The sequence below is a fragment of the Triturus cristatus genome, chromosome 6 (genome assembly GCF_964204655.1).
Source record: "Triturus cristatus chromosome 6, aTriCri1.1, whole genome shotgun sequence".
Lineage (NCBI taxonomy): Eukaryota > Metazoa > Chordata > Amphibia > Caudata > Salamandridae > Triturus > Triturus cristatus.
Genome location: NC_140589.1, coordinates 1,401,917,046 through 1,401,941,177, shown reverse-complemented (window position 1 = coordinate 1,401,941,177; position 24,132 = coordinate 1,401,917,046). Strand labels below are relative to the sequence as shown.

At 43.9% G+C, this 24,132-nt stretch overlaps 1 protein-coding gene across 1 annotated transcript in view; it reads right to left on the bottom strand.

The window, feature by feature from the left end:
• The window catches only part of CCDC28A (coiled-coil domain containing 28A), a 179,311-nt gene that overhangs the window by 24,703 nt on the left and 130,476 nt on the right, over nucleotides 1-24,132 (bottom strand). Inside the window, exon 5 of the mRNA XM_085612444.1 lies at nucleotides 15,564-15,586. Coding sequence (XP_085468570.1) covers nucleotides 15,564-15,586 — 23 coding nt within the window. The remainder of the gene's footprint in view (nucleotides 1-15,563; nucleotides 15,587-24,132) is intronic.

The following is a 24,132-nucleotide window of genomic DNA, read 5'->3' as shown; positions in this document are numbered from 1 at the left end:
CTATTCTCCTGCCCATCTTACTCTGTCTTCCTTTTCTGTAAGTTGTGGCCAAGCCAGGTTATCTTCTGGAACAGCGCCATGGACATCAGCTTAATAAGGCTAGTCCTCCCTTCTATACAGTCCCAGGACTTTTACCCCCGTTTTTAAATGTAGATATGCTCACACAGCGATGAATGGCTCTACAGGACGCTTTGGATGCCCCTCCCAAATTTACTACAACAAACTGAAAGGAGCTGAATTTACCGCAGTGGATGTACTCTAGGCACAAGACATATCCTCCTGAGCCTAAGCAGGCTGCCATGGGGAGGTGCCAGTAAAGGTTCACCTGGCGTGAGCACAGTATGAGCACCCCAAGTGATAATAATAATAATAATAATGCAATTTGTAGAGCGCACAGCCACTTCACATGAAGTGTCCCAGCGCTAGGATCCTGATTCCCATGAGAGAAGAATGCACAGAGTCCTCTACCAAGTATCAACGAAACCTAAAAAACTTGTTTTAACTTTTTCCTGAAAAGAGCTCCAGACGGAGCCTGTAAGAGGAAAAGAATTCCATATTTTGAGCACCAGATAGCTGAAAGAACTGCCGCCGCGTCAGACTCTTTTGAATTTTGGGGATAGTGGAGAGCTTGCTTCAGCTGATCTTAAATTCCTAGATGGAACATAAGGTTTAATTAGCGACTGATTATAGTGTGGGCCATTATTGGATAAGGCCCTATAGCAAAAGCAGAGGGCTTTAAATGTGTTTCTCTGCCTCATCGGGGGCCAGTGCAATTTGTTAAGTGCAGCCCCGATAGAAGCATGTTTGGGAAGATTGAGCAGTAAACGTGCCGCGGCATTCTGGACACGTTGAAGTCTGCTTAGTTGTGATTGGGCAAACCTAGGTAGAGGACACTGCACTAATCTTACCTAGATATAATCAGAGCTTGGATTACAGTTTTTGAATGGACTCTGGCAGAAGGCAAATACTTTTCTTAAGGGTTTCTAGCAGCCCAAAGCATTTCCCCACTAATGCGGTAATTTGGTTATCAAAAGATAATTTATCATCAAACCAAATTGCCAGATTTTTTACTTTGGGTTTGGGGGACAGGTAGGGGCCAGGTGGACAGGTCACCAAGGAGTGGACCATATATTGTGTTGCTTATCCAAGATCAGCACCTGAGTGTAGTGCTAGAGGCACTCTTGTGGTCTGACACCATGTGATGACCTTTGACTACCATTATTTTAATTGACTTTGGTGTGTTATTTTATCCTAGCCTGAATGTACGGCGCCATGCATATGCCTTGTTTCGCTTAAAGGTTTCTTTCTTGTAATCTTGCAGTCTTACAGTGGGAGCTGTCACAATAGGACAGCCTTGCCAAGAACAAAACGTGTGGGATGTGCATTTGAAAGCATGAGAGAGAGAGAGAGAGAGAGAGAGAGAGAGAGAGAGAGAGGTGTGGAATGTACTTTTTGGTCTCAAAGTGTAGTGTTATTAGCAGTGGTGCATAAATGTGCACTGTGTTGTACATTGAGAGATGAAGTATGTGATGCTATAAGCAGTGGTGCATAAATGTGCACTGTGTTGTACATTGAGAGATGAAGTATGTGATGCCATAGGCAGTGGAGCACAAATGACTCTGCCTTGTTTTGGCTTCTCTGCGCGCACAGACAGGATTGCAAGTTGTTTGGGTTAATCACGTTCAAGGATTGTTTTTGTGAGAGATTGTTTAATGTACCCTGGAAGGCTTTCGTAAGCTTCGTTAAGATAAAGGCTGGAACATGCAAGAATGTAGAGGGAACGTGAGAACTCCTTCCTGCCGTGGAATGCTTGCCTGGAAGCCAGTTTCAGTAAGTTTCCTTGCCGCAGAGGGGAAGACTCTCGAACCTTCTAGTGTGTGTTTTGAGACTATAAAGCGGAGGGTTGTTGACAGCCAAGGTTGGGAGCTTACTTACAGAGTAGACGTACTGCTGAGAGACAAACGGAACCTGAGTCCCGGTCGAGAGTCCAAGCCCAGCTGTGAACGGGCCCCCCAGCTTAAGTTGGCAAGGATGTTGAGTGAACGATCGGGTGAGGCGATTTGTTTCTGACTAGTGCCATTGTGACGAGTGGTTCCAGTGGCTGTGGTCATTTGAATTGTTTTCTTTGTGATGTGTAAATGAGTCAGAGTGCACATCCAAAGTAATCATTTGATGTGTTTAGTGTACATATATATCTTTCTGCAGGACATCTAGCATATTTGCTCAAGTTTTATCTCATTATTTGCTGCTTGTATTTCATATTCATGCATTTAACTGTTGCATTTACCAAGAGTGTTATTATTGCTTGCATATAAAAATATATCTCTATATACATTTGCATTTGGCATCTGGGAAAGCGTTTCTGCTAGAGAGCATTGCATAATAAAAACCCCAAGCCATATTCTAAAAAGAGAGTCTTTGAATTTTGTAAAATAAAACCCTTTTCTAGACGTTGTGTTTTACGTTTTGCTTTGCCATGTTTGAGCCACCGTGTGGGAGATTCTGTATTATCTGACAGGCGAAACAAGACAACCGTCTTCCATACGTTGAATTTGAGATCAATGTAGTCCAACTTGCAACTTCCGAAAGACAGAGACATGAACTGAGACAGAGACATGAAGAGATAGTCAATGTTAACCTAGGCTTGTTTTCATAAGAACCTCATGGGGAAAATCAATGCAGGCAGAAAGCAGATGGTTACGGTAAGAGTGACACACAGATCACTAAACTCATCATCATTTACATAGGTCACAGTGCAATCACATTCTGCACGCTTGTGGCCCTTGCACAATATACAAATGCCAGACAACACAAAAGGAAGTTCCCAAGAGCTAGATGAGATCCGATGATGAGCATTCCACACTATGTGGTAGAGGGCCTACTCTCCTTCCCATTTTTTCACCCATAGGCTAGAGGCTAAAATAGCACAAAATTGAAGCGTTAATGGATTTTGGTTTCTAGAATTTACATACTTATTGGTAATGAAGAATATTATACCATGAATCATTCTCACACTTCTCCAGACTACAATTATTCTGGGAGGTATGTATATGCCTTCTCTGTAGGAGAGGAACGGTTTAACACTGCACCCAAATGCAGTTGATGGTGACTTCACAAAGTATTATGTAGAGATGTCATAGAATGTGCAGAGGTTCTACTGCAAAATGTTGCCTTGTTAGAATTCTAGTAATGTCAGTTGGAGAGCACTTGATGAAGATGTATGTTGCTCTGTGCTGGAGATGCCATTTACAATAAACTACAACTAAAAGAAACCTCAGAAGGCTCTTCTTTTCATGGCGACGAGTTTCCTGTGCAGGGGGGCAGGTACCGGCATCTTCATCCCTGGAATATTTATAAGTGTTTATTGGAAGACTTTCATCTACTTTCCTGTGAGTAAGCTCCTTTTCTTCGATCTGGGCATTTTTATTGACTTAAGCAGGAAGAAAGAATGAATTCCGGTTGTTGGGGGAGCCAGCGCTGCTAATTTTTGCGTGACATTAATGTTTTTATCAAATAACGCTGTTTGGTACAGCGCGTCAAACTCCACTGTTACGAAAAGTGAGAAGGTGGAGGTTGTTGAAAAAAAAATTAAGAATAAAAAGATAGATGTTAAATCTGGTAGTGATTCAAAGGGATCACAAATGGAAAGGAAATTGTTTTCAATTAGAGATATCAAGTGTTTCCGATGTGGATCTATGGGACACATTGCATCGAGTTTAAGGTGTATGGCTAGAAGTACACTATGCAGGAATTGTGGAAAAAGAGGGCATTTTGCAAAGCTGTGTCATACCAAAATGGCAGAAAAGAACTAAATACATGAAGTTGATGATATTTGTGAAAATGTGGATGAAATTGTGTCAACAATTAATGATGTCATAGAATGTGGTGAGAATAATATTGTACAAATGATCAAATCAGATTCTGGAGTGAAAATGGAGAGTCAGGATAAGTAAGAGAAACCCCACTGCAAAATTTCTTTTGAGGGGAAGGAAATAAAAGTACTAGCAGATTCTGGGAGTTTATAAACTCTTATTTCGAATGCATCTTATGTTCAAAATTGGGCAGAAGGAGATTGTCCACCTTTGTGTAATTCAGATATTCGAGCTGAAGGTTATGCAGGTAAAATAATTGAGATCAGAGGGATGTGTTGGATGGTTATGAAGTTTAAGGGAGAAGCTATCAAAGGGAGAGTTTACATTTCTAATTTTGGTTCTGACATTTTGGGTGGGCGGCATCAGAAGGATCTGAATATCATAATAGATCCCAATGCTAAGGAACCTGTAATGGTATTGGAAAGAGTAGATGTGAAAGAAGTGAAAGATCATGTTGAGTTAATGCATAAATATCCTAAGGTTTTTAACTCCAATTTAGGTTTGTTAAAAGGGTATTCACATAAAATAATTATAAAAGAAAATGCGAGGGCTGTGGTACACAAGACAAGAAATGTTCCGAATTTGATGATTGAACCTTTGCACCAAGAAATTGATAATTTGCTGAAACAAAACATTATTGAGCCTATCGATGCATCGGAATGGTTGGCTCCCATTGTAATTGCTCCAAAAGATTGTGGGAAAATTCATCTTTGCATTGATTTGCGTGACTTGAATAAGAACATTTGGGTGGACAGACAACCTCTTCCCAATATATCTGAAATGTTATCCACTATGGTAGGTGGGAGTGTATTTAGTGTCCTCAATATGTCAGCCGCATATCATCAAATCAATTTGCATGAAGAATCAAGACATCGAACTTCATTTGCTACTTCTTTAGGTGCGTTCAGATATAAGAGAATGCCTTTTGGATTGGCATCGGTGTCTGCCGTCTTTCAAAAAGTGATGGAAAAGATTTTTGGGGATTTGAAACAAGTGAAGTGTTTTCAAGATGACATTTTAATTGTGGGGAATGATATTTGTGACCATGATAAAATGTTTGAAGAGGTGATGAAAAGGTTAGAAAAGCATGGGTTGACGATAAAGATGGAGAAGTGCCAAATGGGAAAAGAACGAGTGGATTATTTAGGTCATGAAGTTACTGCCAGTGGTATAAGGCCAAATAAAAGTATTATAAAAGCAGTGACTATGGCTTCTGAACCATCGGATAAAGACAAACTGAGGTCATTCTTAGGATTAGCTGAATACTGTGCTAAGTACATTGAAAACTTTACTGAACTTGTGGAACCCATGACAGTAATAATGAAAATAAAATCCAGCGTTTGAGTGGAATGATGACTGCAAAAGAGCGTTTGAGTCTGTTAAGGAAGCTATATCAAAAGCACAATTTTTGGGGCGTTTTGATGTTGCAGGAAAAACGTATTTGACCACAGATGCTAGTGGAGTAGGAATAGGAGCAATGTTGTCACAAGCTGTGAGTAGTGAGGAGCGCATCATTGGTTTCACATCCAGAAAGTTGCAAGGTGCAGAACGCTTGTATTCAGTTATCGAGAGGGAAGCACTGGCTTGTAGTTGGGCGATCAATCATTTTAAGTTTTATATTTGGGGTTTGCCGCTCAAGATCCGAACTGACCATAAGTCTTTGACCTATATTTTTAAAGGAGGAAGAGGGTTGGAAGGTAGCGTAACATCCCACATTTCAAGGTGGTTGTTGTCGGTTATGGAATTTAATTTTGAAGTTGCGTATGTAAAAGGCACAAGGAATGTGGTTGCAGATTATTTATCGAGAATGCCATTGGAAAAAGATTGCGATGAAATTAACAATGACTCTGTGAATGTGGTTAACAGTGGAGAATTGGCTTTGAATACTGAGGAGTGGGAGAGAGCAAGAGAATGTGATTTAGTGTTATTGGAAGTTGAAAAGAGGATTGTTCAAGGTCGGAATATTGAAAATGGCAGGGATCATGAACTAAGTGAGTTCTTTAAGGTGAGAGATGAGTTAATCATTTCTGAAGAAAAGGTAAGAAGAAGACACCAGCTAGTACCTCCTAAGAATATATATTTTTAAAAAATTCTCTTTATTGAGTTTCATATTAAGACAAAAAAGAACAGCATACAGTCCGCCACACAGGGCGCATGAATCAATAAAACCCAAGTAACAGGCCTGTGCCTAATAGGTGTGATTTTCATTACAGATCAAAACATCCACCTTCAGTCAAACCCCAAGCTTGCATCTATCTCTACAAATTCAACAAACATGGCAGCACATAATTTACAGTTCAAGGTAAACTAACGTTGTTCGTGGCATAAGTCAGCAGATATTGCCTAAGCGGCTCCCAAATATCTATAGGCCTGGATGTAGCAGGCAGCTCCTCAGCGTACAGTGCAAGAGTTTCCTTACAGTATATCAAATCTTTAATCCAATCCTTGATTTGAGCACTGAGTCTACTTTCCCAAGTCATAGCTACTCTTCTTTTAGCCAGTAAAAGAGCAATGCGAACATACCTGCCTGTCACCCCCTTTAATTGTGGTGTATAGCAAAGCAGACATGTGACCGGTGTGCATTGAAGCGTGGTGCATGTCATTTTATGTATATGGCTAAGTATCTCTGTCCAATATGTAAAGACAGGGACACAGTTCCACGCAAGATGACAAAAGTCTGCTTGATCCTGCCCACACCTCCTACACTGCGTCGAATCCCGAAGTCCCATTTTGTGCAGTTTAAGGGGAGTATGATACACTTGATGAAGAAACTTAAAATTAATAATACGTAAATTTCCGTTGGGCGTGAGTCTCCCAGTTAGAGTGCATATTTGTTCCCATTCATTCGCTGTTAGTGGAATTTCTAATGTGGAATTCCAGCGCTCAAGGCTTCGATTTACCCCCTTCAATGCTTCCTCCTGAACCACTTTATATAGCCTAGTGATCAGCTTCTTTTTAGTAGGAGCTACAATCAATAACTGCAGAGAAAGAAGAGTCGGTGGTTCTGCAGGGAATGTTGGATAATGACATCTCAAGGCACGCTTTAGGCGATATATAGAGTACATAAAAAGTGGCGTGGGATTAGTGACAAAATCTAAATCAGTGTCTGTCATGTATGTACCATCTAGGTATAGATATCGCATGTGTGTGAGTCCTACATCTTTCAAAGCCCTAACTGGGCCAGCCTCCTGCATTTCCGATAGCGCTGCATGCCCAGGCAGCGGTAATTGCAGCGCGTAAATAGGAAGCTTTCCGGCCATCCGACCAATGGCCTGCCATGCCCACACCGTCACATCTATTGGGTTAAGCTCTTGTTTAGGTGTTCCCCGTTGACATGTGTGATTATTCCCGACAATGATATGGGATACGCATCACCGTCTTCCACTGATATATGCGGGGTGAAGTCATGGGGTTTGAACCAATAATAGGTGTATTGAGCCTGCGCACATAAATAATAAAGATACAAATCCGGCGCCCCAAAGCCCCCTTTGGCATATGGGAGCGTCAATGTAGCCCAGCCAATTCTTGCCTGTTTTCCTCCACAATAGTTTTAAAAGTTGTGCTTTAACCATATTAAAGAAGTGTCTGGTTAGTCGAATCGGAATGTTACAGAAGAGATACGAAAAACGGGGTAAAACTACCATTTTGACCACTGCAACTCGGTCTGCCAAAGACAAAGGGAGATGTATCCATTTTTCTACCTCCTGTTCCAAATGATGGAATGGTCTACTGTAATTTTCTTGTATAACTATCTCTGGGTCCCGATGCATCCAAACACCTAAATATTTGACAGGCTCAGTTGTCCAAACCAAAGGATATTCTAAGGGGGGAGGGCGAGTGCATAACGTTAATGGAACCACCACAGACTTTTCCCAGTTAATCGCAAGGCCTCTGACGCTGACGTATTATACAGGCTAGTGGTTCCAGCATTATGGCGAACAAAAGAGGCGACAGCGGACATCCCTGACTGGTGCCCCGGTCTACTCGGAGGGGTTCGGAAGTGAGACCACCCACCCTGACTCTCGCCGATGTGTCAGTGTAGAGGATTTGCAGCCAGTGTATCAAAACATTGGGAAACCCTATTCTTCTCAGGATAAAAACATATAGCTCCATTCAATGGAGTCGAATGCCTTTGTGGCATCAAGCATGACCGCCGCCGCTTGGAGATCAGGATTTAAAATATGATACATGGCAAATATTATGCGGAGGTTGTTGGATGTGGAGCGCCCCGGTACGAAGCCGGACTGGTCTGGCAAAACCATGAAGGGAAGTAATGGTTGCAGTCTGGTGGCCAATATCTTCGCCAATATTTTTGCGTCTTGGTTTATTAATGACAAAGGGCGATATGATTCGCACAATGTTGGATCCTTATCCTTCTTGAGGAGAGTGATGATGAGCGCCTGTCTAAGAGACGGTGGCAAGGTCCCAGAGTAATGAGCTTCCGCATACACCTCTAATAAGTAAGGAGAAATGAGGTCTGCATATTGTTTATAAAATTCAGAGGTGAGCCCGTCAGGGCCAGGGGCCTTATTATTAGGTAAAGACCTAATTGCTTCCTTAATATCAGACTCCCCTATAGGCTGACTAAGGTACTCGTGATGCCGTTCGCAAGCCACACACAAGCAATATCATCAAGATATTCAGATAGAGCAGCTTCGTCAAATGCGCCACATGTGGTGTACAGTTCACTGTAAAAGACCCTAAACTGCTCCACAATGTCTCGAGGCCTATAGTGTTCCACCCCTCCAACGTCTACTATCTTACTAATATGATGGTGTTCAGCTCTGAATCGTAACGTCTCAGCAAGCCTCCTACCAGGGCGCCTGGCCTCACCATACGCTCTAGCCACATGATGCCGCGACTTATATCGTATCTCAGAGTCCGCTAGTTCATCATACTCTTTTAATAAAGTGCGAAGTCTGTCGAGGGGAGTTGCAGCCGGGTCTGTGACATATTGTGTTTCTAGTTCACCCAATTGTTTTTCCAGCTTTGTTAGTTGATCTGAGATCTCTCAAAATACCCGAAGTTGTGCTAATACAAACCCCACGGATCGTGACCTTGAATGCTTCCCACAAGACAGCCGGGCTGTCCACTGTTCCCACATTCAGCTCGAAATATTGTGTTATTGCCTGCCTAATAGTGTCTTCATATATAGGATCAAGTAGAGACTCCACTCTAAATCTCCAGGTGAAAGGAAAGTGTATGTTAGTTGGTATTTGGATTTCTAGTAGTATGGGATTATGATCTGAAAGCGTGCGCGGCAAATTATGCTCATTTGTTACCCATCCATTAGCCTCTTCATTTACTAGCCAATAGTCTAATCTTGACCAGCTATTATACGCCGGTGTTGCATGCGTTCCCACCCTGTCAGATGCATTGCGCAGACGCCACACATCGACCAGTCCCAGCTCCGACATAGCATCACGCTCACACTGCCCAATTCTAATGGTGCGCGCCCCTTGTGGGTTGGACTTGTCTAGTCTTGGGTCGAGGTGCGTATTAAAGTCGCCTCCCCATAGCGTCGCCACTTCCGACCATGTTCGTACGATCTTCAGCAATTGTATAAAAGTGTGCGGCTCATCCTCTACTGGACCATATACATTAATGATTGTGATCAATGTGTTGCCTAACTTGCCCTGCACTAGAGCCCAGTGACCCTCATTGTCAACATGCGATAAGATGGGGAGAAACGGTATACCTTTCTTTATTAAAATAAGAACACCTCTGGTGTATGTAGAGAACGAGGACGCTATCTTATAACTCGCCCATTTATGTGCAATATTGTTCTCTCTTTGCTTGCATAGATGCGTTTCCTGCAGTAAAGCTATTTGGATTTTGTGCCTATCAAGATACGCTAATACTTGCCTGACTTTTTTAGGAGTATTGAGGCCACACACGTTCCACGTTCTACAGTTGTACCGCTCACCCATCCCTTCTATCGTAACATGTGAATCCGTACTGAGGTGATAAATCACTCAAATCTAGCCAAGGTCTATTTCGATCTGTGTCTATTTCCATTCTGTTCAATACTTCGAAGACCCCAACATTATGCAGTAACCCTCCCCCTCCCCCCACCCACTTTGGCAACCACAATACGCCAAAGACATTCCCTTCGTTAACTTCCCCACCCAACAAGAAACTTCGTACAACCAAGGCATGATGGGGTAATCCCATAAAGGGGGATCACAGTGACGCACATCTCTCTCCCTTACAAGAGGGAGGGGGCCGCCACCGGATGTATAGTTGCTGTTACGACGCACCCGCGACCAGAAGGGACATGTATTGCATAACTCTGATCTAATTCCTAAAGCAGTCTAGCATACCTCTCCCAACAGTGGCAATCTAGTTCAACATTATAGACTTTAACTCAGCAGCTCACAATTCTCCATCGTAAATGTTACTCCATCAAACCCTAATGCATAACCTTTATCATAATGTAGAGTGATCCTTGGTCTGTATAAGATCAAGTGAAGCAGCCCAAAATTGTACTGAAAATGAAAACAACATGCCTGCGAACAGCTTGTTATCGCCGTACAGATCTGACACAAATAATGCTAGGCAATCAAATATGTAGCTGTACCCCCAGAACCTGCAAACAGGAGGAAAAAGGAAAATACAAATATGCAAAATCACTCATCAATTCAGAAGTAGTACCCGACGTCTGTTTCCTGCACCTTAAAGTCTTTGCATAGTACATAGGCAGTTTCGGATTGTTGAAGATCTTTGCTGAATTGTCAGCTCCAATGCGTAGTCGCGCGGGATATAGCATAGCGTTTGGCACCTGCTCCTTTAGCAACACTTTCTTTACACCGTGGAACTCCTTTCTCGCAGCTTGGACCAAAGCTGTAAAATCGGGATAAAATGAGAGTTCAGTCCCTTGATACTGGATGGTTCCTTTATGGCGGCCTACGCGCAGAACTGTGTCTCTATCCCTGAAATTTAGCAGCCTTGCAATAATGGGCCTAGGTGGAGCGCACGGGGGTGGTTGTGCTGCCAGAGATCTGTGAGCGCGCTCCACCACCAGCATATTTGAGAGAGTATCAGGACCGCATACCTCCCGAAATAGAGCTTCAACATATTCCTCCAGCCATCCTACATTTGTTGATTCTGACAGGCCCAGGATGCGTACATTATTGCGCCTCGAGCGCGCTTCTATGTCCTCATTCTTATCTTTGATAAGCGCCAGTATCTTCTCAGTGTCTGATGTTTTAGCAGCCACTTGTTGCAGACCATCTTCAGCATCTGATATCCTTTGTTCAGCCGCGCCCAATCTTGCTGCCTGCTTATCTAAGTTAGATGCCATAGTGTCTATGCAGCCATTCAGCGCCTCAATATTGCCGTCTATGGACTGCAAGCTGGCTTGAATCGCCACCAGGGTCTTCTCTAGCGCCGTTGGGGCGTGCTCGGCATTGTCTAAATCTGAATCCGATGCTGCATTTTGTACCGATTTACCACCCTTCCGCAAATCGAAATACAGTCGAGGTTGGTTCTGATCAGGCTTACCCATTATGCCCGGCGCAGTAGCCCACGAAGTTTGCCAGTCGGGCAAAATAACACCAAATTGCAGGTCTTTATAGTGATAGCGCCTCCAAGGCACCAAGTTCGGCCTACTACAGCAGCGTATTGCAAAGCTGATCGCCTACCAACTGAAGAGCAGCTTTGTTTGCATGCCACGCACCTAAGTTACGTTTAGAGTGTTGTCTATGCACCTGAAGAGCCCTTCTCACCTCATCAGCAGCCTCCGGTAAGTCAATCCAGTCGTAAGGCCCAAAAATTGGTCAAAGCCGGGCCTTCACGTGGCAGCCGCCACCTCCAATGTGCACCGTCGTCAGCCACTAGTCTGTCAGGAAGTGCGCCGCCACTCACATTTCAATAGGTAGCGCACCGGTAATTCTCCACACGCACACAGCGATGTCACCGGCTCTTAATATGTGATTCACAACACGTGGTGAACCTGAGGCTTTCTGCACCTTGGGACTGTATTGAAAAGTTCAGGCCCCAAATGGCAGGCGATAATCACTAGAGCTTAATACTGGATAACTCTGGCCTTACAGCTATTCCACAGGCATGTCAGTCCATAAGCATGTAATCTGAACAAAGAAAAGGGGGAGACAAGCAACGCAGTCTATAATCAGGTCCCAAACCACTCTGAATTGCCAATCCACCTCAGAAGCGCTGTCGAATACTCCTCGATTATGCCGCCACACAGCGCCAACGGCCGGTCTCCTCAGCGAGGCTCAGCGCGCCAACCCGAGCTGGGTGCTCGCGTATGACTCACCCCCAGAGGCCGCAACAAACAGCGTCCGCCGCCTCTCGCAGTCCCCAGCGCTCGCCCCAGAACGCCTCAGCGGGGTATCACCACGGTCTCAGCACGGCCACTGTAGGTCTCGCGGCTCCCGGGAAGGATCCAATTCGGCTCACGCAGCACACCGGCAGCTCAGAGGGCTCCTCTATGTAGCCGCCATTTTAGAGACCGACAGGTTATGGATCTAGACGCAGGATAGGGCAAAGGGACAGCCTCATTGTTCAAAAATCACATCGGAGGACAGCTTCGTGCTTCAGCAACCTCTTTCGCCTTACTGGGTGTATGGGAGGCCACAGCAACGCAGGATTAATGAAAGGATTGAAGCGGCGGCCGGCAGAGCTGCACTACTGTGCTGCCATCTTGCCGCACAACAAACCATGCCCCACCTCCTAAGAATATACCCAAGCGAATTCTAGATATTATCCATGAAGGGCATCCTGGTCGAAATATGTCCAAAAGTAGGGTCAGAGAATCATTCTGGTGGCCTGGAGTGGATGGTGATGTGGAGGTTCTAGTAAAAGATTGTCATATATGTGCCAATAGTGACAAATCTATAATTGTGAGACAACCTCCTCTAGTATGTACTGAATTTCCGGCTACACCATTGGAAAGATTAGCTATTGATTTCATTGCACCTGTAAGTAAGTTAGGCTACAGGAATATGTATATTCGCATGCTGGTGGATTACCATTCTAAGTGGTTTGTAGTGGAGACCATGAGTGAAGTCAATACTGGCAGTGTGGTAAGATTTTTGGAGAAGATTTTTCTAGAAGAAGGAATACCTGTGTCATTAATGTCTGATAATGGAGTGCAATTTGTCTCCAGAGAAATGGAGGAGTACTTGAAAAGGATGGAAATTAAACATGAAAGAGTGGCTCTTTTCAGACCACAGGCGAATGGTTTAGTGGAAAGAGTAAACTGTCTCATAATGGACAACATCCAGCTTTCTCTTGCCAATGGGTTGCCTTGGCAAGAGGAATTAAGAAAGATGATGTGGACCCATAGGGTTAGTCCACATTCAGCTACTGGTGTACCTCCGTTCATTTCCTTGAAAGGGAGAGAACCCGGAAAGTCAAAGAGAGAGTTGAGAGGAGTCAAGGGAAAATGGAAAGAGCGTATAATTTTAAGAAAGGAGTAAAGAAGATATGGGTACAGACAGGATTGGGTGGTTGTTTGGAAAAATGAGTGGGTTCGGAAGGGTGAGAGTAAGTATTTAGGACCTTTTCAGGTTAAGGATATTAAAGGAAATGTTGTCAAATTGGATGATGGTACTACATGGAGTTTAGGGAATATATGCAATGTATGCGAAACATAAGATCATTTTATTGATAAAGAATAAGACATTTCTCCAAATGGTTTTTATTTTATGTGATGCATTGGACTAGGAGTGTTCTTGTACATGAACTGTTGCTTATATTTTAGTGGTTAGAGTTTTAGGTGTACATTGTATTTGCGATGTTAATTTTTTCCTTATATTGAGATTTATTCTAAACATGTTTAGTACTATTTATTTAGTATTATTAATGTTTTTTAGATTGTTATTTTGTTATGGAAAAAGGGAGATATGTAGAGATGTCATAGAATGTGCAGAGGTTCTACTGCAAAATGTTCCCTTGTTAGAATTCTAGTAATGTCAGTTGGAGAGCACTTGATGAAGATGTATGTTGCTCTGTGCTGGAGATGCCATTTACAATAAACTACAACTAAAAGAAACCTCAGAAGGCTCTTCTTTTCATATTGGTAACCCAAATATAGAGTAGTAAAAATAACCACCATTCCTAAACTCATCATAAATGAATAGGTTTCTTTCATATCCATTTTTCATTCATTACATCTCACCATATGAATTCATGCATGATTGGTGCACAATAAAAAAAATCATTATGAGCTGTCGTTGGTTCTAGGTACTGCATGTTTTTGGACAACAAACAAACACTATATAATCCGGCGATCAGAAGCAGAAAAGTCTGACAGCCATAATTATGTTTTACTTTTGTAATCAGACATCAGGGCAAAAAAACTATAGATGAAAATATGGCCAAATTTTTCCATTTTCTTTTCATACTTATATTCCTTATTTTTTTATTTCAACAATTAGTTTCTATGGGAAAACCATCAGTGATCTACACAAATGACCCCTTGCAGAATTCAGAATTGTGTGCACTTTGCATAACAATACAGCTTACCGGGTTCACCTATAAATTTCACAACTGTTTCCACCATAAACTTCAAGTAGGTACTTATTGTAATTTGAATGTATATTTTGATATTCTGTCCTGACTTTAAAATGAAGATACACACACATGATAATCGTATTGTGAAAAAAGAAAGTACAGCTTGATCAAGCATATTTCATAAAAACCATAGAAAATGTGTGTATTACTAAAAGAAACAGCACCCATCATTCAATAGCCACCACCCTCTGCGGCCTAAAATGGCGGTGTGTCTCAGACACCCAGAGTCTTAGCTTAAGGAATACCTCGCAAGGCCATGACCAGGGAAGGGACAGCAGTGGGCAGTAGCAACCAGATGCCCTCATGTTTGATAGTAAAGTTACAATTTTGAGGAGCACATAGAAAATACAAATAAATCTTATAACCAGACAGTAATTAAGATTTAAGAAATAAATATCTAAAAACAAAATTACATTTTACCTATATAGCAGTGGTTGCTCCAATCCAACTCAACAGCAATCCAAACCCATTACCATAGGACGACCATCCAACAGACTTTGTTAAACGCTGATTGATTTCTATGTATTAAACTAATGATACAAATTGTTCACCTTGTTCCTGCTACACAAGCTCTCAGAAAAATATTCAAATCACTAATTAGAAAGCATAAATGCACAAATAAGTGCTTAAAATATATTTTAGAGTTCTATTTCCAAATGTATTATGGAGTAAATACTGTAACAAGAGACATTATTCTAGAGATCTAAACAAGTCAATAATCTAGAGAGCTGTACAAGAACTTTTCATGTTCTTCAAATTCGAACATATAAACAGCTTGGATAAAGTCAAAGTAGGGTTGCAAGTTAGGGCCATGGGTTCTATGGAACTTTTCAGAATGGTTCCACAGGACCAAAACGTCAGCAGCCAGGCCTTTGTAGCCACACCCAAAAAGCCACAGACAATCTTATCAATAAATGGAATTCAGACACAAAACACAGGTCTGTGCATTATCACATTCACAGTGCAAGACATAACACAAAGCTTACAAATAAATGGAAAATACTTAAATGAAAGTATAGCTCACATGTCCACATCTGGTCCTCATTTCAAATTAATAATCAAATCATCAGAACAGCATTAAACTGCATTAAAACTTGATTCAATCAAATAATATGGTTTTCAATATATTTGGACTTTTTCATAAAAGGATACATTGACGAATTCAACTCTTCCAGCTGAAATATAAAACAGACTTGTGTCAGAAATGATGAGCTTATTTAAAGTAAACTTTATTCATATTGCATTTGTGTACCTCTCCGATATACCCCCACACGTTTTTTACCTCCCCCAGACCAATTTCTGTCTTAGGTACTGAAGAGACATAAGGAAAGGAAAGAAATAAGCATTGGCAAAGTGATTAGGTCTTGTCATAGCGACCTTTTGGCTGTGTCAAAGCTCTTTGAAAATAAAAAAACCACAACAGCACGAAGACGCGGCTCGCACCTACATGCATGGTCACGTATGGCAACGTGCATGTACCTGCCTGAGGAGGATGTGAGCGCCCTTTTCTTTTCGGTTTTATTTAATGATTCTGTAACAATTTTTTGCAGAGCGGCCCAGCTGCAAATAGCAGCTGCAGAGCCCTGTAAATAAGTAAATTAAAAAATGTCCACAAGGGATTTAGAAAGCAAGGGAGGAGCACACTGGGGAAAAGCAACTGAGGACTGAGTTGGGGTAAAGAAAAGGGGAGGAGGAAGGGTGTGAGGGAGCAATGGAGGCATGTGATGCTGGGCATTGGAGAAAGCTGATAAAGAAAACGTTATACAAAAGGCAAAAGGGAACAACAGACACACTTAGGGGAGAAGAAGGAGCAAAATGGAGCGTGCAGTTTGAGGGTATGAACTACCATGTGAATAAGAGAAGTAGAAAACATGCATGTTCATGGAGGGCTGAAAATAAAGCAAAAGTAGTTCCTTGAATGTGAGCAGTGGAAGAATTTAAGTCATCCAATCAAAAGACTATGCTCCAGATAAAGAAAAACATGAGAAAAGAAAGGCAAGCCATCGAATAAGAAGCAAGCAAATGAGAGGGACAATAAAGCCAACTAATAGTAAGCAACTTGTGGGCTCCAAGCTCACTGAATGTTTGGTGTGGTTCACAAAAGGCTTTCGCCTACAGACCGCTAAAACCGGTCTCGAAGGAAAGACCTAAAAATACCATGGCTGGGACAGAAAGCCTCACACCTAGATACATTTCCATTTGAAGTGAGTGCATTCGGAGTTACATTTATCCACCTGTGCATGCGCATCTAGATTTTTGTTCATTATAAACAGGTCATACAAAGGTGAAGATTAAATTAGAGTTAACCTGAGGGGGCGCACCTAGTGGCTGATGGAACTGGACATAGATGGCTGCCTTGTCCTGTAAAAAATCCTGAAAATAATCCGAATGTGTCCCGCTGAAGGTCTGGATGAATACATTTCAGATTTCTCCCCCAACATTGTCACAGGCATGTAGCATTAACATATAGTGTAGCTGAAGTCGTAAAACGTGAGAAAGAAGGAAAATGAAACCGCGGGACCAAAATGTCGCACATCTAACAGAGATCGTAGATTACATGAACTATTGAACAGAAATTAAAAAGGCACTGCTGACAATTGCAGTAAGTGGCGACCTGCAGAGTGTGATCTGCCGGGAGCCCAACACTTGCAGTGAGACAGAGAAAAGCCAGGCTTCGGGGAGACGAGAAGGCAGGCTGGCAGAGACACACCAGATATTAAGGTGGGACACGCCTATGGAGCTGCCAGAGGGCAGAGAGGTGTGGTTGACCGTGCACAGAGAGATAGCCCACAGAATGGGTCCCCCAGAGAACACAGTGTATGAGACAGAATGCCTTGGCGACACACAAAGTGGCGAAAGAGTGAGCTCGTCTGGTACATTGGGGGCCCAATTGGGATTGGAGCATCTCTCCTGTCACCCTCTCCTCATTTTCTCATCCTCCTCCTCCCATAAAAGCAACACAGAGCTACTCACATTCCAAACCCTGCACCAGGAATATTCACCACTGGGCCTATTCCTGACATTTAACAGTTGTTTTTTTTTTTTTTTTTTTTTTTGAAAACCTTTATTGACAGTTCTATCAAGAACAAGTATGGGCCTACAACCCCCCGGGGCCGGCCGCTAAGTAATCAGAGCAAAAACAGGCAAGTGTAAACACAGGCAGCACTTCGGGGAGCAGAATCGTAATGCTACTACTGTGAACAAAGTAGGTAGGGCACCAGGAGAAAAAGGTTTTCATTTTATAATGAAACAAGGCAGAAGGATCAGGTGCCAAACAATTTTCAGACAGCAATTACAGATATGCAGAGTAATAAACGTAAGCGATTTACAGCAATCCATTAGGTCAATGGCGCAAACACAAGGACATCAGGATGGGGAAAAATATCATAAGCAGTTGCGCCTGCAGTCCTACGCCAGAACTCCCGGAGAACGCCCCGGAAATTGCGGTACACACGGAGCAGCAACGAGTCATAGCAAAGGAGGTGTATCACACTGATCCCAGAAAAGAAAAACAAAAAAAATCAGAGAAGAAAAAGGAGGCCATGGAAAAAGAGATAAAAAACTAAAGAATCCCCTCCCCCAACCCCCCACCCTGCACCTCTGCAGATGAGTACGGCCCCCCCCCCCAGCAGTGTGCCTGTCGCCCTGGAACCAGACCCGAAATATAGGAGAATAGGGAAAAAGAAGTAGGAAAAGAACCCCACCAGACGGGGGGGGTAGAGAAAGTATTAATAAACTGGAGGAGGGCCTTCAAAACATACCCCCGGCTTCTCCCTCCCGCACGGTAAGTTTCCCCCAAAGTGAACAATAAACGGCACAAAATCTATCTTCTCAAAGAAAAATGGGGAGCATTATGCACCTATTATGCTGTTAGCTATGCCAGGAGAGCACGCAACCCCTGAGCCCGCCCGTCCACTAGATGACCACCCCTGAAGGATCAGCCTCATCCCTGACCACTCTTTGGGAGTCTGCCCATGCCTACCCCTCGACCCAGCACCATATCCGATGTTCCAAGGTAGAGGATTGTCCAAAAACGTCCGAGAAGCGACGCACACAGGTGGGGTGGAAGTCTCTGAGCATCAACACAGTCCGCAGCGTGGAGAAACAGGCTTCCCAGTGCTGCACAAGGATATGCACTGCACTCCAGGTCCAGGAAGGCAGAAGCAGCCAAAGCAGACAATAGTTGCTGGAGTTGTCTCTGGGTCGCAGGAGGGCACGTACGGGACGAGGCTACCACATCCCACTCAGGTCTAGTGCCTCCGGGGCAGATCAGGTCCTCAGCTGGACGAACACACTGTAGCATACTGGCCGGAGTGTCCAGCTGTGCACTAACCTCAGGGGTGGCCGCCAAAGTGTCCTCCTGTGCGCAGTGTGGGTAGTCCCTGTGTACGTGCGGACAGGCGGGCCGCCACTGCCCCAACGCCGACGCCACACCGTCGAGCTTACTCCCCAAGACCCCGACACCATGAATCAAGGAGGAGTGAAGAGCACCAAGGGCCTCGAGGAGGTCGCCGTACCCCAGCACAGCTCTCTGCGATCGCGCCGCCACACTCCCGAAAGTCGCACTCTCACAATCCCGCTGCGGCCCAGCGGACAGGATGGTAGGCTTCATTGCAACAAGATGGCCGCCAAGTATGCCCGACCCTCACCGGGGCTGGGACCCTGGGACAAGCGTCTCGATGTCCACGTCGCCGGTGACCGGGTTCCGGGGGCAGGCGAAAAGTTATCCGTTGCGTGGTCACGGGCAACAGTCGTCCCCACTACGGACCAGCTCCCGTAAAAATTCGGGGGCGGCCCGCAATGATCAGGGCAGGATACGGGCGGCGGCCGGGCAGCTCACCATCAAAGGCAGGGGCAGCCACCGGAGGGTCTGAGAATTGCACCCCCGGGCATGCACTCGGTCCGCTACGCATGACAGTAGAGACGACCACGACGAAATGTAGGCCGAGTTTGGCACCGCTCCGGTGGACCGACTCCACCCAATCACAACAGGCCGCTGTTGTTGAACTGCCACCCGGCCACGGCGTCCACTCGAGGTCCCGGCTCCAGGGCCGCACAGGCCGCAAAGTTCAAATGCACATTTCTCCGGCGATACCGCAGCCAGAAACCTCGGAGTCACACAGTCGGGTGCCTCTCTCCTTCAGAAACACGACCGCGTAGCACAGGTTAAGGATCTCGTGCAGGATATCCGTGCGGGATGCGGAGGTTCACGGAGCCGGGAGTCTACGCTGCCGTCCCGGTCGCCATCTTGGCTCCTCCCCCCCATTTAACAGTTTTTGATGTGCCATAAAGAAATTGCGGCCTCAACAGACAATCTTTTTTTTTTAAATATCTTTATTTGTCTTTTCATATTTTTCCATTTTCTTATATTACATGGCAGAACAGAAATGTCAAGAGCATTATTCCATCCACATATTACAATATCACAACAGTACTATTGTGAATCAACTACTCATGTTACAGCAGAGTGTTTTCCAATGTGTGATAACACACCAACTTATCACCAATAGACCGTCTCTTATAGCGTCTTTGTGATTGCCTGCCCTCCGCATCTTCCCACAGTGTCCAATCGCCTATGAAGAAAAAATTGACAAAGAGAAGAGAAAATTCGCCAATACCACATGGTAGCATTGCTTGTATCATTGAAGTCATTTGTGTCTAAACTGCCATTACATTAGCAGACATTGGAGACAGTCTCATCTGGCCAGTTCAATAGGCCGACGAGAGGGTTTTTCCAAAGAAAAAGGAAGAAGGATAAAAGTAAACGCACCAATAAAGTGTACATTATCAATATAACAACTTTTAACAACGTATATTTAAAGGACTGCCATCTAGAAGCAGTTAAGATAACCATTACATTACTGAGTGTAGGACTGTATAGTGTGTGAGTTACAACATGACAGTACACTCGGGTGGAACTCTGACTCGTGTTGGGGGTTAGTTTCATGAATTTAGGTGCCGGGGCAAGAGGGAGCAGGGACTCTGCTACATCAGGCCCTCTCTACGAGGTGACATCTAATGGAGTGCGATTGTCTGCTGCCACCATCCTGCCCCTGCCTCCTGGGACCTTCGGCATGTGCATTATTTAACAGCTATTTGGGTGTCATTGCCCTCCCCGTTTACTTCATTGCTGAAGGCTGTAAGTATGGTATCCCATTGCCGCGCTATGGGATATTTGCGGAGCCCCGCCGTTTCCTCCCTGTGTAGTGCTGTACTCTCTGCCTGTGCCCATATCTTAAGTGATCATGTCCAGCTGATCGTCTCTGGGGGGTCTGCCTGCTTCCACTGGTTTGTAATTAAGCACTTGGCAACTATTAGTCCTAAGTCTCTGAATCGTGATGCAACTCTATTCTTCTTGGACCTGACATAGACTCCTAAAATGCAGAGGTCTCATGTGGGCGGCAAGGATGTGTCGGTACAGAGCGCCAATGCTGCAGCAACTTCTTGCGAGTAAATTTGGAGGGAGGTGCAGGACCACAGCATCGAGCTGCCGACAACGTGGACATTCAGATGTGGCAATATTAAAATATCTGTTTATTTTGTCAGGAGAGAGTTACTCCCTTTGTATTATGTATGTTTGTATTAACTTGAATTTAGAGCTTCTTGGTATATAGGTAGCACCAGCTAAGATGGTGGCCCATTCCTTGTCTGTCCAGTGTCGGCCCCGGTCAGCTTCCCAGCGGGTGCGGAGTGTCACCATTGGTTTCAGCGTGTGCGTGAGTAAGGCCGTCACCAGCCAGTTTACTATAAGTGAACGTGTAGATATTGCAGCGGCAGGTGTGTCGGTGGCTTGGACGTTAAATTTCCTAGAAGGGCCGAAAGGGCTCTTATGAGAAAGGTATGAAGGAGGCATTATCCAGCAGGCAAGTCAGTGTCCTTTGCCAATGCCTCAAATGTTAAGAGTGTGCCATCTCTGTAAATGTCACCCAGAGTGTCTATACCCGCTGTGTGCCAATGCCTGAGAGCGATTTCAGAAGTGCCCGTTTCCCCTCTAAGCGTCCCCAAGAGCAGCAATAACGGGGCGTACGGGAGTGTCGCACGGATAAGGTATAAGCTCCTCTTGTAACATCTATATGCTAGACCCAGATGCAGTTGGAGTGGACGTGGAGACCTGGCAGCCGGATGGAATAAGTGATATAGTTGAGTGTGAGTCCACGGTTGCTGCAGGGTCGCCGTGCTCAACAGACAATCCTTGCACCAGAAAAGCAATCACCAGCTTGTATTCAGCGCCAACTCTTATAACACAACCAGGCTACACTTAAAGAGACATGGGTGACTGATTTAAACACAGATTCTCTGATTGGGAATGGAATTTAATTCTTGCATAACCCAAAACTGTTTCTAAGAATGCATGTCTTCAATGAATTCAACAGAACATAATGCATCACAACTATTTAACTCTTAGCATGTTGCATAAAACATTCCAGATAGCTGCCCTGAATGTAAAGCGAGTGATGCAGGACTTTTACATATGTTTTGGACCTGCCCTAATTACTAGTCCATTTGGGCTTATGTCACACAGGTAATGCACATATTTTATGAATTTTTAAAGTACAAAACAAATTCCCACATACAGATTTTTTTTTATTTTGCATTATTAATTACGAAAAGCGATGTGTATAATTATTTAAAATTAATTTAGTTATATTTTACATTAAATTATGTTGATTTTTTCCCCCAACTATTTTAAACAAGCATTTGCAATGCAATAGGTCTCGCATTTATACGAGTTTGAGCTATTGGCATTGTAAATGACAGTGCCTTTTATTTATGTTTAAAAAAGAAAAAAACTTAAATAAAAAGCATTGTCATTTACAATGCCAATAGCTCAAACTCGTATAAATGCGAGACCTATTGCATTGCAAATGCTTGTTTTCTTTACTGTAAGCAATGTTGTACAGCAGCCCGTGTTGCTGTGCAACGTGTCTATAATATACCAAAAAAAACATAGCCAAAGCCAATAGATCTCACATAGGCTGAACCTATTGGCTTTGCCAATCCTTGTTCTGATAAATTCAGGTAAAACAAACATAAGTCAACAGTGATTACTTCTTTTTAGTCATTTCTGTGATTATGTTGCAAAAGCCCTGGTGTGCAGTTGAATGATCTGCTCTGCTCCATGCCTGGCCACACTTGCTCTGTTCAGACACCTCGACTGACACCTTCCCTGGTCTGACCCCTGGACTATCTTCTATCTTCTTCTTCCAAGTCAAGTCTGCCCTCAAAGCTCACTAGGTCCGAGGACCCACCCAGCCTTTCATGCCTGATCCCTCTGGCCTACGCTTTTATTACTATAAGCCACGTAGCCTCTGCAACCTCGATTAATTATGTAAGCTATAATATATATTATCTATGTATACATGTATATGTATAATGTATCAAATGTATAGTGATGTTGTCTCACTGGACATATCCCACATGTGAATTCTATAAACCCGCCTCCCATACGTACATCTGCCTACCTTCTTATGTAGTGTCACGACGCTGCGCATAACATGACGCTAGAAATTCTTCACACACAGTGACCTCGAGCCGCCTGGTGGCTCCGCAGTAAAGTGTCCCTTGGTGACCTCTGGGCTTCCGAACAGTCTGCTTGCTCTCAGACACAGGCTGGACATGTAAAGTGCCCTTCAGACTTTCAGTGCACATTAATAATTATTTTTTCTTCTGCTGCCCCCAACCCCCGCCAGTCTGCGCAGTAAAAGAGTGACATTTCAGCTCATAGATGTAACCTTTGATCTAGTCCACTTTGTAGCGTATCCATCGCAGACCGGGAACACACCGAGGCATGAAGGACAGAACCCTCGGATCCAACCCGCAACATGTGTGCGTGGCGGGCACCGCACCATATGGGGCTGGGTCCCTCTGCAGCCCTCCAGCCCGTGTGCTCGTGTTGCTGCCCCTAATTATCACACGGCGGTGCTGTGCATTTCTCCTTGGGAGGAATTATCTAAATTGAGCAGTTTTTTATTTGACATTTTTATTATACTTTCTGTCGAGTCTACGCCACCTCAGCGAAGACAACCTGTAAAACTTCTTCTAGCCTGTGCAGCACTTTTTGCTGCTGCACTAAATATCTCATAAAACGCACTCGGCTTCATCAACGGGTTCTGCCACTTTAATAAGACTATTATTTCTTACTGGGTGGCAAGAGACTAATGAGAAATACTTTAAAAGTTCAGAGAGGTTTCACGTGGAAAGTGAAATTACCAACAAAGGGTATCTGTAGAACACCAGACATGTTATAGAGCAGTCCAAGAAAAATAGCTGCGATTTGTCACTTTTTATGTATAAAACAAGCCTTGTATTATTTTGCACAGCACAATCTCACTGCATTTTATTCTATTCATTTGGTGTGTAAGTGGAAACGAGTTGCTGAGGATGTTACGTTAAACTCTAAAATGTTTCAAATCTTCCATACAGCCAAGAAAACATATCCTATTTTTTTTGGGGGGGGGGGTGAGGTGAGTTAGGGTTGTAGCTAAATCTAGCCAACTACAATGCCGTATATTCCATCACTAAATAATATATTTCTCAGCTCCAACTTTGCCGGTCATTACCATGGAGAACCAACGAGCAAGCTTGGCTCTAGAGCCCGTACACGAGCCGAGCCCTGGAAATGTCTGCCATGCAAATTTCACAGGATCACCTAAACTATGATAAAACCGAACACACAATGTTTATACTGCTCGTATTCTGAAAGCACCTCTTGGAAGGTGTT